The 12,394-nt window shown below is 44.9% G+C and overlaps 1 protein-coding gene across 5 annotated transcripts; it reads right to left on the bottom strand.

The window, feature by feature from the left end:
• Positions 1-346: 346 nt before the first annotated feature.
• On the bottom strand, positions 347-12,165 carry LOC144113863 (ileal sodium/bile acid cotransporter-like). 5 transcript variants are annotated; one of them, XM_077647219.1, is made up of 4 exons: positions 11,453-12,162; positions 7,328-7,499; positions 6,192-6,884; positions 347-1,297 (listed from the first exon to the last, which is right to left on the bottom strand). In XM_077647219.1, the coding sequence occupies exons 1-4, from the start codon at positions 11,963-11,965 to the stop codon at positions 1,284-1,286; spliced, it is 1,392 nt and encodes a 463-aa protein (XP_077503345.1). In that variant the 5' UTR covers positions 11,966-12,162; the 3' UTR covers positions 347-1,283. The 5 variants fall into 5 exon arrangements, with proteins under 5 accessions (XP_077503345.1, XP_077503344.1, XP_077503347.1 ...); XM_077647218.1 differs by having other exon boundaries at positions 347-2,022; positions 11,453-12,161; XM_077647221.1 differs by having other exon boundaries at positions 347-2,022; positions 6,301-6,884; positions 11,453-12,161.
• Between the last annotated feature and the right edge of the window lie 229 nt (positions 12,166-12,394).

The following is a 12,394-nucleotide window of genomic DNA, read 5'->3' as shown; positions in this document are numbered from 1 at the left end:
GGCTGCGGCGATAGCCTATAGTGCTCTCGTTCAGTGGCCAGCGAAGCTGATCCGATAGTGCCCTCGCGGGTTCGAATCCCAATCGCGGCAAGGTACAAACTGGTTTGACATTGCGAAGTAGTGCTGTTGCACCAAAAAAAAGAAATGCAACTGCTCATGAAAACTTATGGCCGCAGCAGCAAGCCTTTAACTGGAACAATGTAAGTAAATGCTTGTATTTTAACACTTTGCATTATCTACAATTCCTGGTGTGGTACATGCACTGTTTCAGCTATGTTTATAAGTAGTTAAAAGGTAGCTTTGCCAGCCTCCTTCAGCCATGTACTGTGGTGAAAAGCAACTGAAATCATGGATATGCACAAGCTATTTTATTTGACTTCATAACAGGAAGCTATCGAGCTAAATAATATATTTGAACCTTGGGCTACAGTGACACACCAAAACAATTTCCTGGCCATCTTGAAACATAAAAAATACCCTCTTCTAGGCTTCTCAACATGTTGCCTCACTGATGAACCACTTCTGAAGTAACATCAGTCAAATATGTAAGTACCGAACACACTTTTGCAAGTCCTGTCAAAAGCTGTTATTTTGCCTCAAGAAAGCATGCCACAACCAACAATGTTTACTCTCTGGGCTGCAGAGCGCAAGGCTAAGCACCAACCATGTAAATAACATTTAAAAACTTTTTTTTTTGATCACAGAGCCAACCACTCGCTAGCCAATGCATATTACCTACTGTCGTTTGCCTACCACAGGTGACACTCCTGTAGAGTACCAGCATGTCGTGGTAAAAGCATTATCAATTATAAAAATAGAGTGTATCACATTGCAGATGTGCTTTACAACTGCTCATAATGATTATTTTAGCTAGCCGTCAAGGTTTAGACAAATGGAAGAGCAACGCTTTTACAAACGGCAACCGGCATTGTTTAGAGTGCTCCTAAAAGTGCTCAAGTCAGGCCAAGGTCTACCAAACCGGCGTTTGGTCAAAGCACAGCACAGCATAAAGCACACTATTTCTTTTTCCCACCACAACTGAATGCATAATGTGAACAGAAAAACAAACTGTGCAAAATGCGCAGCTACTAAGTGTGCACAGAGGAGTAAGGTGTTGACATATACTACAAAGGGCTACAAGAGAATTGGTCGGGCCAATTGCCGAGCATGACTTCCAGAAGCCGGGCGGCTCAGTCCAGTTCCCTGCTGTGAAGGATGCCGAAGGGCTAGCCACTCAAGGACCAGCAGCTAGCTCCACTGCCAGAACATGCAATGCAGCCAAGTCACGAGATGGTCCCTAGGACAGCCACCAAAAAGGACAGGGCCACACACAAAAATAAAACAGACAAAGAGAAAAACAACCCCGTTAGTAAGGCAATCATTGAGGTTATGTTAAATATCTTGCACACAAAGTAGTGCCAATGAATATTTTCACTACCAACTTGCTGAATCTGTAGAAATAGGTGAGGGCAAGACAGACTGCTTTTCATAAGAAAGAAAATAAATGCAAATTAAAGCAATCCAAAATAAAAAGAAACTGTCTCCAACTTGGCTGCTAGGTGGAAAAGGCTATTCGTCAAGGTATTATGCAAAAGCATAGCATTAAGAAGCTGCTTGTTAGTGATACACTCAGCATACATATGGTAATGTGTCAAATGAAAGGTGCACAAAGTTGAAGACATTGTAGGTAGGGCTCTAGGCCAAGACAGCAGCACTGAGTAGAAGCCAACATATGCTACAGAACACCAGTTTGCACAAATCTGCAAATAGCACTTGTGCAAAATTATGAGTGGCATTTGAAGGTTTCCATGTCACTATTACTATACAATACAACACATATCAGACAGCAGCTTTACAACACCAATACAAGGACAAACAGATAGAAGGGGAAATAAGAAATAGTCAGCAGCACCACAACACTGCGCAAGGCTGCAGCAACATAAAACAATCAGCTCGCATGTGGTTCCCTGCTCCATGAAATCACTCCGACAGTAGCGGACTATCCAACTTGTTGTACTGCACCTGAAGATAAAAAAAAATATGGGAAGGTTGGTAGAAAAAAAACTTCATTTTGGCTATCATTATTTTTTCAGACTTCTTTCCTAAAATGAATGATCGATCCACTTCACTTTTTGCCAAGGCAATTTACAGCTGTTAGCAAATTACTGCGTGATCTGTACCACTGCGTGAGGAACAACATCCGTAAAACTGCAGGAGCCAAGGCACTCACCTGAACATTCCAAATGCTATGTGGCACGGCTGCTACAGAAGGCGGTTGCCAACAATGGCAGTGATGAAATAGAAGACATCTTTAGTTTTAGCTAAAGGCCATCAATGAATGCTCCATTGTAGCGTGACATGCTGCATGTCCAGGAAACTACCACTCTGTCAATTACAATAAGAAAATAATATTGAGGTTGAATGCATTTAGAGTGCTCCCAAAACAATTTTTTTTCTCTCGAAAGGACCCAATGCTAACAGCAGCTGTATAGGCCTTGGTACTTCAATAAGCTGGTACAGTAAAAATAACCTCACATTCAAGAGAAAACAGTGAACACTTCCCCTGCATTCTATGAACCAGCAACAATTGTGATACTAACTGTAATGTGTTGAAGGTGCCTGCTGACAAATCTGTTCTAGGCTAGCATGGCCTGCATATCAGATGCATGCTACAACCAGTCCCTCCTCTATTTTTACAATGCCTGCCGAGTACGGCCAATCCGACCGTCCAACACCCTCTCCTATCCTCCTTTCCTGCTCTCTCCCGTCGACTAGCCTTCGCACCTGCTCTACGTCTGTGAGGGAGAGTGCCATCGCAGTGGCGCCTGACGGCGGAAAGTGGACGAAGACAATTTTTTTAAACATTCTCTTTCTTCGTGAGACGGTGCTCTGCATCCCTCATAGTAATCAGGCTGCCTGTCAGGTATTGACGCGTCATAGAGCGCGCCATTCGTGGCGCAGAGCCGCTGCAGGCGCTGGTTTTAAAAGGAGCCACAGAGAGTGTGGTGCAGCGGCGTTGGCATTGTAACGAAAGGCTGTGGCAACTTGTTTGAATCATGTTCGTCTTTTAGCTACAACACTAAAACATTCCAGGAGAGGTACTGAAACTGCCTGGCAGAAGTATGAAATCGGAGGGTAATGGTAGTTAGTAATACGTTTTACTCTATTGATTTGCGATTCAATCATTTTGAGTACGGAAAATGGAAGAATGAAATAAAGAAGGAATGATATATCTTCCAGAGAAGGCATTTTTTGAAACTGCCAAGTAGCAGCAGCTTTCAAGTCGTAGCTCTACTTTTTGCAGGCTAAGCTGTCATCGTTACGACAACTAGATAAAGATTTTTCTCTGTGCGCGGCAGACTGCATATACGATTGTTTTAAGCAGCGAAAATAACTCCAGACGCAAATGCACAGCACAGCAGCTGATGCCGAAGCATTTTGGACGTTCTGCCTGGTCTTGACTACAACCAGGCGCTAATAAAACTATGCAAACTAAAAAAAGCGCTTGAAGGAAAGGAGACAGACAAAATCAACATCAAGTCCCCTTGAGCATGTCTTCAGGCGCAGTCATCGTAAGGCCGAACCACAAGGCAGCGTTTCTTCGGCGCAGCATCAACATTTATTCTACCGTCGTTGTCGCTTCAGGCCGCAGGAGAGGGCGATCAAACACACGAGGGCGTATGAACTGGTTGCCCAAACAGGCATTAGGTGTGTTTTGTTTCGTTCACTGTTGTTCCGCACGTGCACGAGATGCTTTGTCCTCCTCGAGCGCACAAATGTGGTTGCGCTAAAATGCATATTGCTTATGCTTGTAAATAAGTGTCAGTACAAGCAAATACACAAATTCTAGAAATGTATATGGCTATAAACACAGAGTTGTAATGTATATAACAGCAGACACATGCAAAGTACTGTATATGCTATTGGTGTAAAGAGTTGTAAATATATGTAAATAAATGCACGTGAACGTCCCCTTCTTTTCTACAAACGAGCTTAAAATTTCCCACACATCGCACAAAACAGAAAGCAGCAGCCGTGCTGGCCATAATTAACTGGTGCCATTTTAGTGCTGCTGCGAGGACACCTCGTCAGCGTCGCGGACAACACCATTTATCCGCGCAAAACAATTTGTTAATCATGGTGCCACGAAACAAACAAACGTAACAACTTACAACACTCTATTCGTCTGGCAAGGAACAGCATCCTCAAGTGATAGGCGGAGCGAACGCCTGAGCCCAGTTCTGCAAACGGCGAGCAAAGCTGCTGCTCCAGCTGATTGTCGTTGGAAAAAGCGCTGTGCCACGGATGAATCGAGAACTACGCAAGAAGGGGTACGAAGCAGGAATCTGATAGACGCGTGGTGTAGGTCTGTAGTATAGGAGTAGGAGAGATAACGCCAGCACCGCGCGACCATTGGCAAGCATGAAGTAAGCAGTCGAACTATCCTGGTAGCGCCGCAGCACGGCAACTAACTAATGTGAGGCGTACCGGCGGCTTCCATTGCAAAGAGGGCGATGCGGCTGGCATTGTAAAAATAGAGGAGGCGCTGCTACAACACAGAACCAACTTTCACCTATGCTGCATAGCAGTCTAGTAACAAGTGCTGAAAGCTTTCACCGCGTATTGGTTTCCAAAAGCCGACAATGGCAAAAACAAACCACACAAGACAGGGCAGACTGGGCATTGCAAGCAACAGTTGTTAGGCAATATTAGTTCCAGCAATGCAAGATGTGCAAGCAAGCAAATGCAGCCATGTTGCAGCATTTCCCCACTTCCTTCTTCAGAGGCCTGTTTTAGCAAAAGAGCTTACTGCATGTATTAAAGTGTGCCATCAATATTAAGTACCATGGTTGTAAATTGAATCATGTCTTTACAATCTCAAAAACTTGCACACCATGTTGGGAAAAACAAGAAGCTTAAAACAAATAAGCACGCTAGATGCTACACCACAGTGCACTACGAGATTTCAATACCAGGGAACCTGTTCACCTTTCGCGAAACCAGTTCATCATTCCTAGAAGTAGGAGATTCTACAGAAGTACTGGCAATAATTAAAAGATTAGCACTTTTCAAAACATCTTTCCTTATGCTTTTAACACAAGTATGCATGGTCATAACTGAGTAGTCACACAGAGAGCAGTAAACATCAAATGCTTTACTAGAAGCTCACAGATCTTAGAATTGCTAAACCCTCAGTTCCAGGAACCAATGAAGCAGTGAATCGACTAAACATTAATGTTCCACAGACCAGTTAACCAACCAGCGGAAAAGTCCAAGAAGGCAGAACATACAGAGGTGACAAACAAGCGTTGTTTGTCACTTGTGTGTTCTGTCCTCTTGCACAGTTCCTTCAAACATGCTGCAATTGGCTTAGTTTTCGATCATGCTGAAGATTACTCCTCCATTTTGATCTTAAATGTTTAGCACACATGATGAGAAGCACTCAGTAGGTACATCAACATAACCTACCTCCAGTATGATGATTAATGTGTTGAAAACAAGCCTTCATTTAAGAATGGATGTTTTATATGTAAGAATGCCATGCATTCGAAAAAACAAATAAATGCATCAATCCCATCTGCAGCCAGATGGTGAAAAAACTGAGGCCAGAACAAATTCCTTGCAAAGTATGCAATGCTTTCTCTTCCAAGTGCAGATGGGGAATTTGCATTCACAGAGTTCAAAAAATAAAACGTAGAAATTAATGCTTTACCTTTTTTAGAGCGTGACTCAGGTTAAGGCCATCCTTCTTTACCACCGAGCCCAATAGGCATTTATGCCCTTATGTTTGGCATAGTAGGCATATAAGGGTTAACTAAAATGCAGCATAATGAATGAGAATAGCCCAGAGGGCAAATGAAGACCAAACACAATAGCTGAGAATAAAATACAATGTGCAAGTTCTTCTTCATTATGATCAAAATTTTCTCAAAAGAAGACTCTAGAAAAAAAAAAAAGCATTTTTGATGATGTATCGCCTCACTTCCAAGGCATGCTGTATTCCATAGAGTAATGCACAGGCCAGCAGTGTCAGTAAATGCTGCTTTTCCCACTGTCCAAAGCACATGCTCAGAGGGAAAGGAAGGAAAGACAAGCCCATCCCCAGAAACAAAGCCACAGTGAGTGCACAGAGAACAGGAGCAAACAACACCATGTCACGCCAAAACATCACAGCCTCTCTGGCTCGTCACCGTAGCTGGCTTCAGCAGCTTTCCCGCCACCGAGCGTCCCGTTGGCCAAGGCTCCATTGCAGACTGTCAGTGCCCTCTTCTCCTCCTCTGCATCTCCTGCAGCGCCTACCTCAGCAAAGGCTGCCACGCCTTTTCTGTCAGCCACTGTGTCTGCCCGACGACAGCAGCGGCTGTACACCTTCTGCACCAGTAGCAGCAGCAGCAGTGGTATAGGAGTCACAATGGAGGCTGCCACGGGCACCACTGATGCGATGTCAGCCTCTGGTTGTGGTAGAGAAAAGCCCAGCAACACAATGGCAATGCCCGTGTTCTGGACACCAGTCTCTATGGAAACGGCCAGCACATCAACCCATGGAAGGCCTGCACATCGGGTGGCCAGAGCACCTACAGCAAAGCCCACCCAGACGTTGGCTGCTGCAGCCACCAGCACTTGCCAGCTCATCAGCTGGAACATGTAGAGGTTGGCATATGTGCCAAACACCACAATGTACACTATCATGGCCACAGACACTGGGGCCAGCAGCCTCTTGCACACATCAGCAACTTTGGGCCGCCAGCGCTGAAGGGCCAGGCCTACACCCAGAGGCAATGTCATAGATATCAGTGTGGTGAAGATGTTGCGGAAGGGAATACGCAACGAGGCCTCTTGAAACAGGCTGCGTCCAAGGGTGAACAGCCACAAGGGCATGGTGCCTGCAGCAAGGAAATACCAGTCAGAGATACACAACACTCCTTTAAATGAACATTGCAAACACACCGGCTCATCAACAGCTGCCTCAAACATTTACAGACAAGCATTACTGCCAATCGCAAATAACAGCAAAATAAACTCAGTCAACAAGCAACATTAACAAAAATGCACCAAGTGCTATAGCTTAATGAGTAGTCACATTACGACACAAATGAATTTGCCTAGTTTCTATGACACAGCGCAACAGAACGAGGACGAGAAGAAGAAACACGAAACACAGGAAGGGCTTTTTTCTTCTCGTCCTCGTTCCGTTGCACTGTGTCAATCTGTGTCGCAGAAAGTATGAACCAACCAGACCGCACCAGAATCCTCTTAGAACATGTTGCCTAGTTTTATCTGTTTGTTTGGAATAGATCTGGAGGCTGCAAAGAAATACAGTGCTTACCCAGTGAAGCAATGGTGCTGATGAATGTCATGGCAATGCTCAAGTTCAGGTTGCCACCCAGGAGGACAGTCCACATGTTGCTAGCTCCTCCACCAGGAGAACAGCCAAAAGTGAAAAGCCCCAGCTGAAGGTAAGCCTCCTCAAAAAGCCACTGTGCCATTCCATATGCCACCTGCAATAAAGAAGACAAAGCACATGCATGCTCAAAGTTAAGAGGAAGCCAGTGAACACATACATCCTTTTTAAAAAAAATTGTTAAGATGCACGCACGTATGCATATGAGAGATCAGGTGTACACTGTACACACTTTCTCAAAAGCATAGAGGCCAGAACGCACATGAGAAGAGGCAATTCTAGGCTGTGAAGTGAGTTTACACTGTGCCCACAGAGTGTCCAAGCTCTGAAGAGTGAGAGGGGCTCTCATCCTCATCCTGTGGTATTTTTGAGCACCGTGAGAGCCACAGAGGACCCACAACGTATCCCAGAGTCAACTCTAGTCAAGGAGTGCACATGAAGTGACGATATATCCCCTTTTCCTGCTTGTTAATACCATTCACATATGTAAAAATATAGAATATCATACTGCAGATACTTAAACTCAAATTCAAGGAAAACAAACACTAGCACAATGCAGAAGAAAAACAAAGGAGGGGGAGGAAGGAGAGAGAAAAGCAAAATAAAATTTCGAAACTTTCTTTCAGTCAGGCTGATTAGCTACAGGAACAAGCTTAGAGGATCCAACACAACTATACTGTGCCCCACTGCATAAGTGATATAACAAGCCTGACAATTTGTAGCATTTGCACCAAGGTCATAATAAAATATGGCTAGTGGACTGTACTGTCCTAGAAAGAAAACTTACTTGTGGTCATGTTTAAGTAAGCTTGACGTGAATCTTTTCATTGCACCCCCAGATCACGAGCAAATCATATCTAGTATAGTAAAAATGTATGCATTAATTTGTCTCGTAGTGTTGTTCCCTTGTTTAGAATCTAGCACTCCCCAGTCTCAGCATTAATAGAAAGTGCTAACCTAAAAAAAAAGTAAGAAATTGATCTCCTCTTACTGCTTCTCAACCTTTTCGAAAACCAGACACAAACCTAACGGGCAGCTCCGGGGGCTTTTTAGGTTACCATACGCTAATGAAACTGCAGATATCTCTCTTTCCTTACTTCCAAAATGTTTGGCAGCCATGTGACGATTCATTCTGGCACAAATAGACAAATAGATCTGAAAAAGTTCCATTTCAGTGGTCTCAGTTTGGCGGAATTCTACGGGCAACACTACTCTTTTTATGTCACAAACATTCCCCGTACTCTCGGCTTCAGTAACAAAATTGCGACGATTGCATTATGTCAGCTAAGGCATTTCATGAAAGGATCCGTCGTTTTCAGTCACTACTATAGCCATTTAATACCCCTGTCACACGGGCACGTGTAAGGCATTAGGAATTAAGGTCCTTTGCCACAAAGGTGCCTGACGTGCATCTACACGGCAAAGCGTCGAGACCTTTGCGAAAAAGGCCCGTAGCCGCAAAGGCGGCCGTCAGCGGCCTTAAAGTTGCTTAAAGGAGCAACCGAGACGGCAGCGCCAGCTAGCGTGCTCAAAGAATAAAAAATTGACGCAATATTTAGTTTTGAAAACGTAAAAAAATATCTAATTTATCTTATTTAATGGTTAATTTTGCATTACAGTGCACTTAACCGTAGAGAAGGATGACTTAAGACATCTACACTGCTAAGAAAGGACTTGAACGCATTTCAGCAGCCGCATCGACACACACGTGCTTGCGCTTCTCGCTTTGCCGTTTTTTCTTCGTTTGCTCTTCATGGCAACTACACAATTCGTTCTAACGTCTTCTAACCACATTATTTAAAAGATTCCAAGGCTAGCTCAACAAGTATGGAAACTCAGGCTAGTCAGAAGAGTGTAATAAAAAAAACTTGCCGTGCAAAATGACACGAATAAAGTGCAACCCCCGCACCAACTTCTATTCTCTCCCTCATCTTTTTGCACTGCAAGCTAGGCATAGCCATGCACAGAGGTAATGGCTATGCCTAAAGGTTAAGAAAAGTCAATTTTACTTGCATGCTAGCCATTTTCGAGACCAGAGCCACTTCATAATTTCAAATGTGCGCCCTTGGTATCCCAAGGCAAGGCCACCCCAATGTGACATCATGCATATGCAGCTACCCCTTCCCAAAATAAAGAGGTGCAGGCCACATTGCCTAGCACCTCTTGTAAGCTGTAAGAAGCGTGGAAGTATACACCTCTTGTAAGCTGTAAGTGTGAAGGTGGTTCGAAGGAACCACCTCAATCCCACCAGGAGTAACAATATTTATGCACTGCAACCCCTTTCACCAGCAAAACAAAGGTCTCCAAAAACAGTCATACTAAAAATATCTTCGCCAAGGGGGACTGCTTGGCACAGTGCTCAAATAGGCAAGAAATATGTGCCCAGTATGCCACCGCAAATTCATCCACTGCTGCAATGTTTTGATATGTTAAGTCATAATTTAAATTGGGCCATTTAAAATTAAACTTTCTTTGCTTGTTGCAATGAACATTTCATCGACAGCAGCCCTCGACTGTAACATTTCTTTATGCCTAGTGTCCTTTCTTCGAAGACGTATGCATTAAACTGCATGCTTTCCTCACATGAGCATACAGTCTTGAAGGTAAGTTGCTTGTTTAACTAATGTGCTAGACTGCCTGTAGCAGTAAGACGGATCTTGCAGTGGAGTACTCCAGTGCCATCACAAAAGAAATTTGCAGGGCACACAATTATCTTGCAAGCTTCACTTTTAAATGTAAAATGGTATAAGGGCACATGAAACAAAATGTGAATTACTTGCATGACACAGCACACCTTTCGCTAAATGTACAAGTTTACCCTAGCAGACACAGCGAACTGTGGCATATTCCAACATGCTGCACAATATATGGTACATATAGCCTAGCAAATATCGAAATAAGTTTCATGCTCCACAAGTTGATTTATCCCAAGCATGCCGCAAAGATATACAGGATGTATGTGCTACTTTTTAGATTTCACCATGCTTTCACTGCTTCTTTATCTCTTTCGTTCCATAAAGTGTTGACTTGATTCGAATAACCGGAGACCTGTTTTTCTATGAAGTATTTTTTTCTGTTGCTTTTTTGGTTATTTGTGTGCACTTCATTCCTTATTGTTTTTTCTAATGATGCGCCAACTGTTCTTGGCAACCATTGTTTGCATTTTGCGATGTTACTTGTGTACGTAATTTTCATGTTGCCTGCTGCCCTGCAATGTAGGGGCCAAGGGGCATGTCAAGCCACAATTTCTGGCTTTTTTCCCCTCGACCCTCACCATGTGTACATGGAAAAATAAATTGAAATGGTTTGTGCACTAACATGTATACATAACATACTTCTTCCATAATTTTTTTTGACCACTTTTGTCTGCTCCCAAATTCCTGCAGAATCAACTTCACAGGAGTAGCTGAAATTAGTGTGTGTCGGTCTGTTGTTGAATTCAATAAGCATGGTTGTTTCATTGATTAATGAGCAACATTCACTCACTTAAGTGATCGCAAGCTTCAGTTACTTAAACGCCTGAGGGGCAATGTCTTCTCCCCAAAAAGGTAAAGCTGCGCCAAATAAAGCATGGACGCTCCAAGACTTAAGGAAAGTTTGTTCCTCGCCGGAAACCTGCTACTCGCAACCTCGACGACCATATTCGATCAGCAAGCTGACAACAGCTACCAACATATCCGCTATCAAAAAAAAAAAAATCCACCATGAACCGAGCGACTGCTGACATCCGCTACAATATTACTTGCAACGGGTTTCCTAGAAGAATGGGGTGGCGTCAAGGTCCGGCGCCAGTCAAGGCCTCGGGCGTTCACTCTCGCGTGCCACCGGCGCACGGACTTCGAGAAAGGCACGCGAGGGTCAACCACTTTCGGCCAATACGAACGCACAAAAAACGCCAATAACGTCGCCCGATCACAGGTCTAACGACGCGCACAGTAGACGACAGCTGTCCGCTTTCAACAGCACACATGGCGAGCATTTCTGCGCAAGAAATGCCTGGGGCTAGAACGCTTGAGTAAAAGAGTGACCATCTATGGCAGCAACACTTACCAGGGGCATGGCGAGATACTGGCTGAAGAACCCGACCACTGGGCCTATGGGTCTCCGTAGCACGTCCTTCACCACTTCCATGTCTAAAGCACAGCCCATGTTGATATAGTTGAGTGAAACTAGCACAGCCACGGACACGGTAAATATTAGGGAGAGTTTGCTTTGCTTCCTAACGACGCTGACGGGCAGAAACTCTGTCGACTCAGTCCCATTGGTCACAACGCGCACCTTGGCATGACCCAGAAAGTTTGCCTTCACAGTAAACGTCCCATTGACAAAACTGCCTGTTTCAGTGAAGTTTAGATCAGCCACAGATGCTACATACGGATTGTCCGAAGCGACGCTGAAGAATCGTGGCTCCAGAGGGGGTGCGGAAAACGACACTCGAGCGAAGCTGCCTTGTTTCAACTTGTCCACGCGCGCTGGGTTGAAGGCCACGGACAGAGCGGCCACAACCTCGAGTAATAGCAACAAAAGGCTCAATAACAGCGCTAGCAGAACCACGGGGCACATGGTTCACGCGTGCTCAAGGCCCAGGCAACAATTCGATGAAAAAACTACTGGTGTTCCAAAAGCCGGCGCCGCTAGAAAAACCAGTCCCTCAAATGAGGCCACGCGTCGAGGCGCTGCTGCCCTAACCGACCGCCCGCCGAAGCAAGGACGCTGAAGTGGAGTGCGTCGCGGACGCTGCCAGACGCGAACCAAATGCTGATCTGACGTCACGCGTCGACGACAACCGTAGTCGCTGTGGGAGGAAAGCGAAGGCGAAGCGCGCACACCTGGTGGTCGCGGTGGGAACTGAAATATAGCCCGGCCGGCGCCGCCGTCCCCGATTTCGCCTGTGGCGCTTACCGCTGTCGTGAAAGCTGCGCGCTTTCTCCAGGAAATGCATTACAAGTGGGTGTCAGTCTTACGAACCTTCCGTACGATTCATGTATCACG

This window comes from Amblyomma americanum, chromosome 1, assembly GCF_052857255.1.
Source record: "Amblyomma americanum isolate KBUSLIRL-KWMA chromosome 1, ASM5285725v1, whole genome shotgun sequence".
Taxonomy (NCBI): Eukaryota; Metazoa; Arthropoda; class Arachnida; order Ixodida; family Ixodidae; genus Amblyomma; species Amblyomma americanum.
The sequence above is the reverse complement of the archived record's forward strand: the minus strand, read 5'-3'. Positions and strand labels throughout refer to the sequence as shown.

What these genes read in the sequence shown, in the direction of transcription:
- LOC144113863 (XM_077647217.1), bottom strand. Translation starts at nt 11,965, where the DNA reads ATGTGCCCCGTGGTTCTGCTAGCGCTGTTATTGAGCCTTTTGTTGCTA. An exon ending in AGTATCTCGCCATGCCCCTG is followed by an intron (nt 7,500 to 11,452) that starts GTAAGTGTTGCT and finishes TCTTTATTGCAG; the next exon opens with GTGGCATATGGAATGGCACA. An exon ending in CAGCACCATTGCTTCACTGG is followed by an intron (nt 6,885 to 7,327) that starts GTAAGCACTGTA and finishes TCCTTGCTGCAG; the next exon opens with GCACCATGCCCTTGTGGCTG.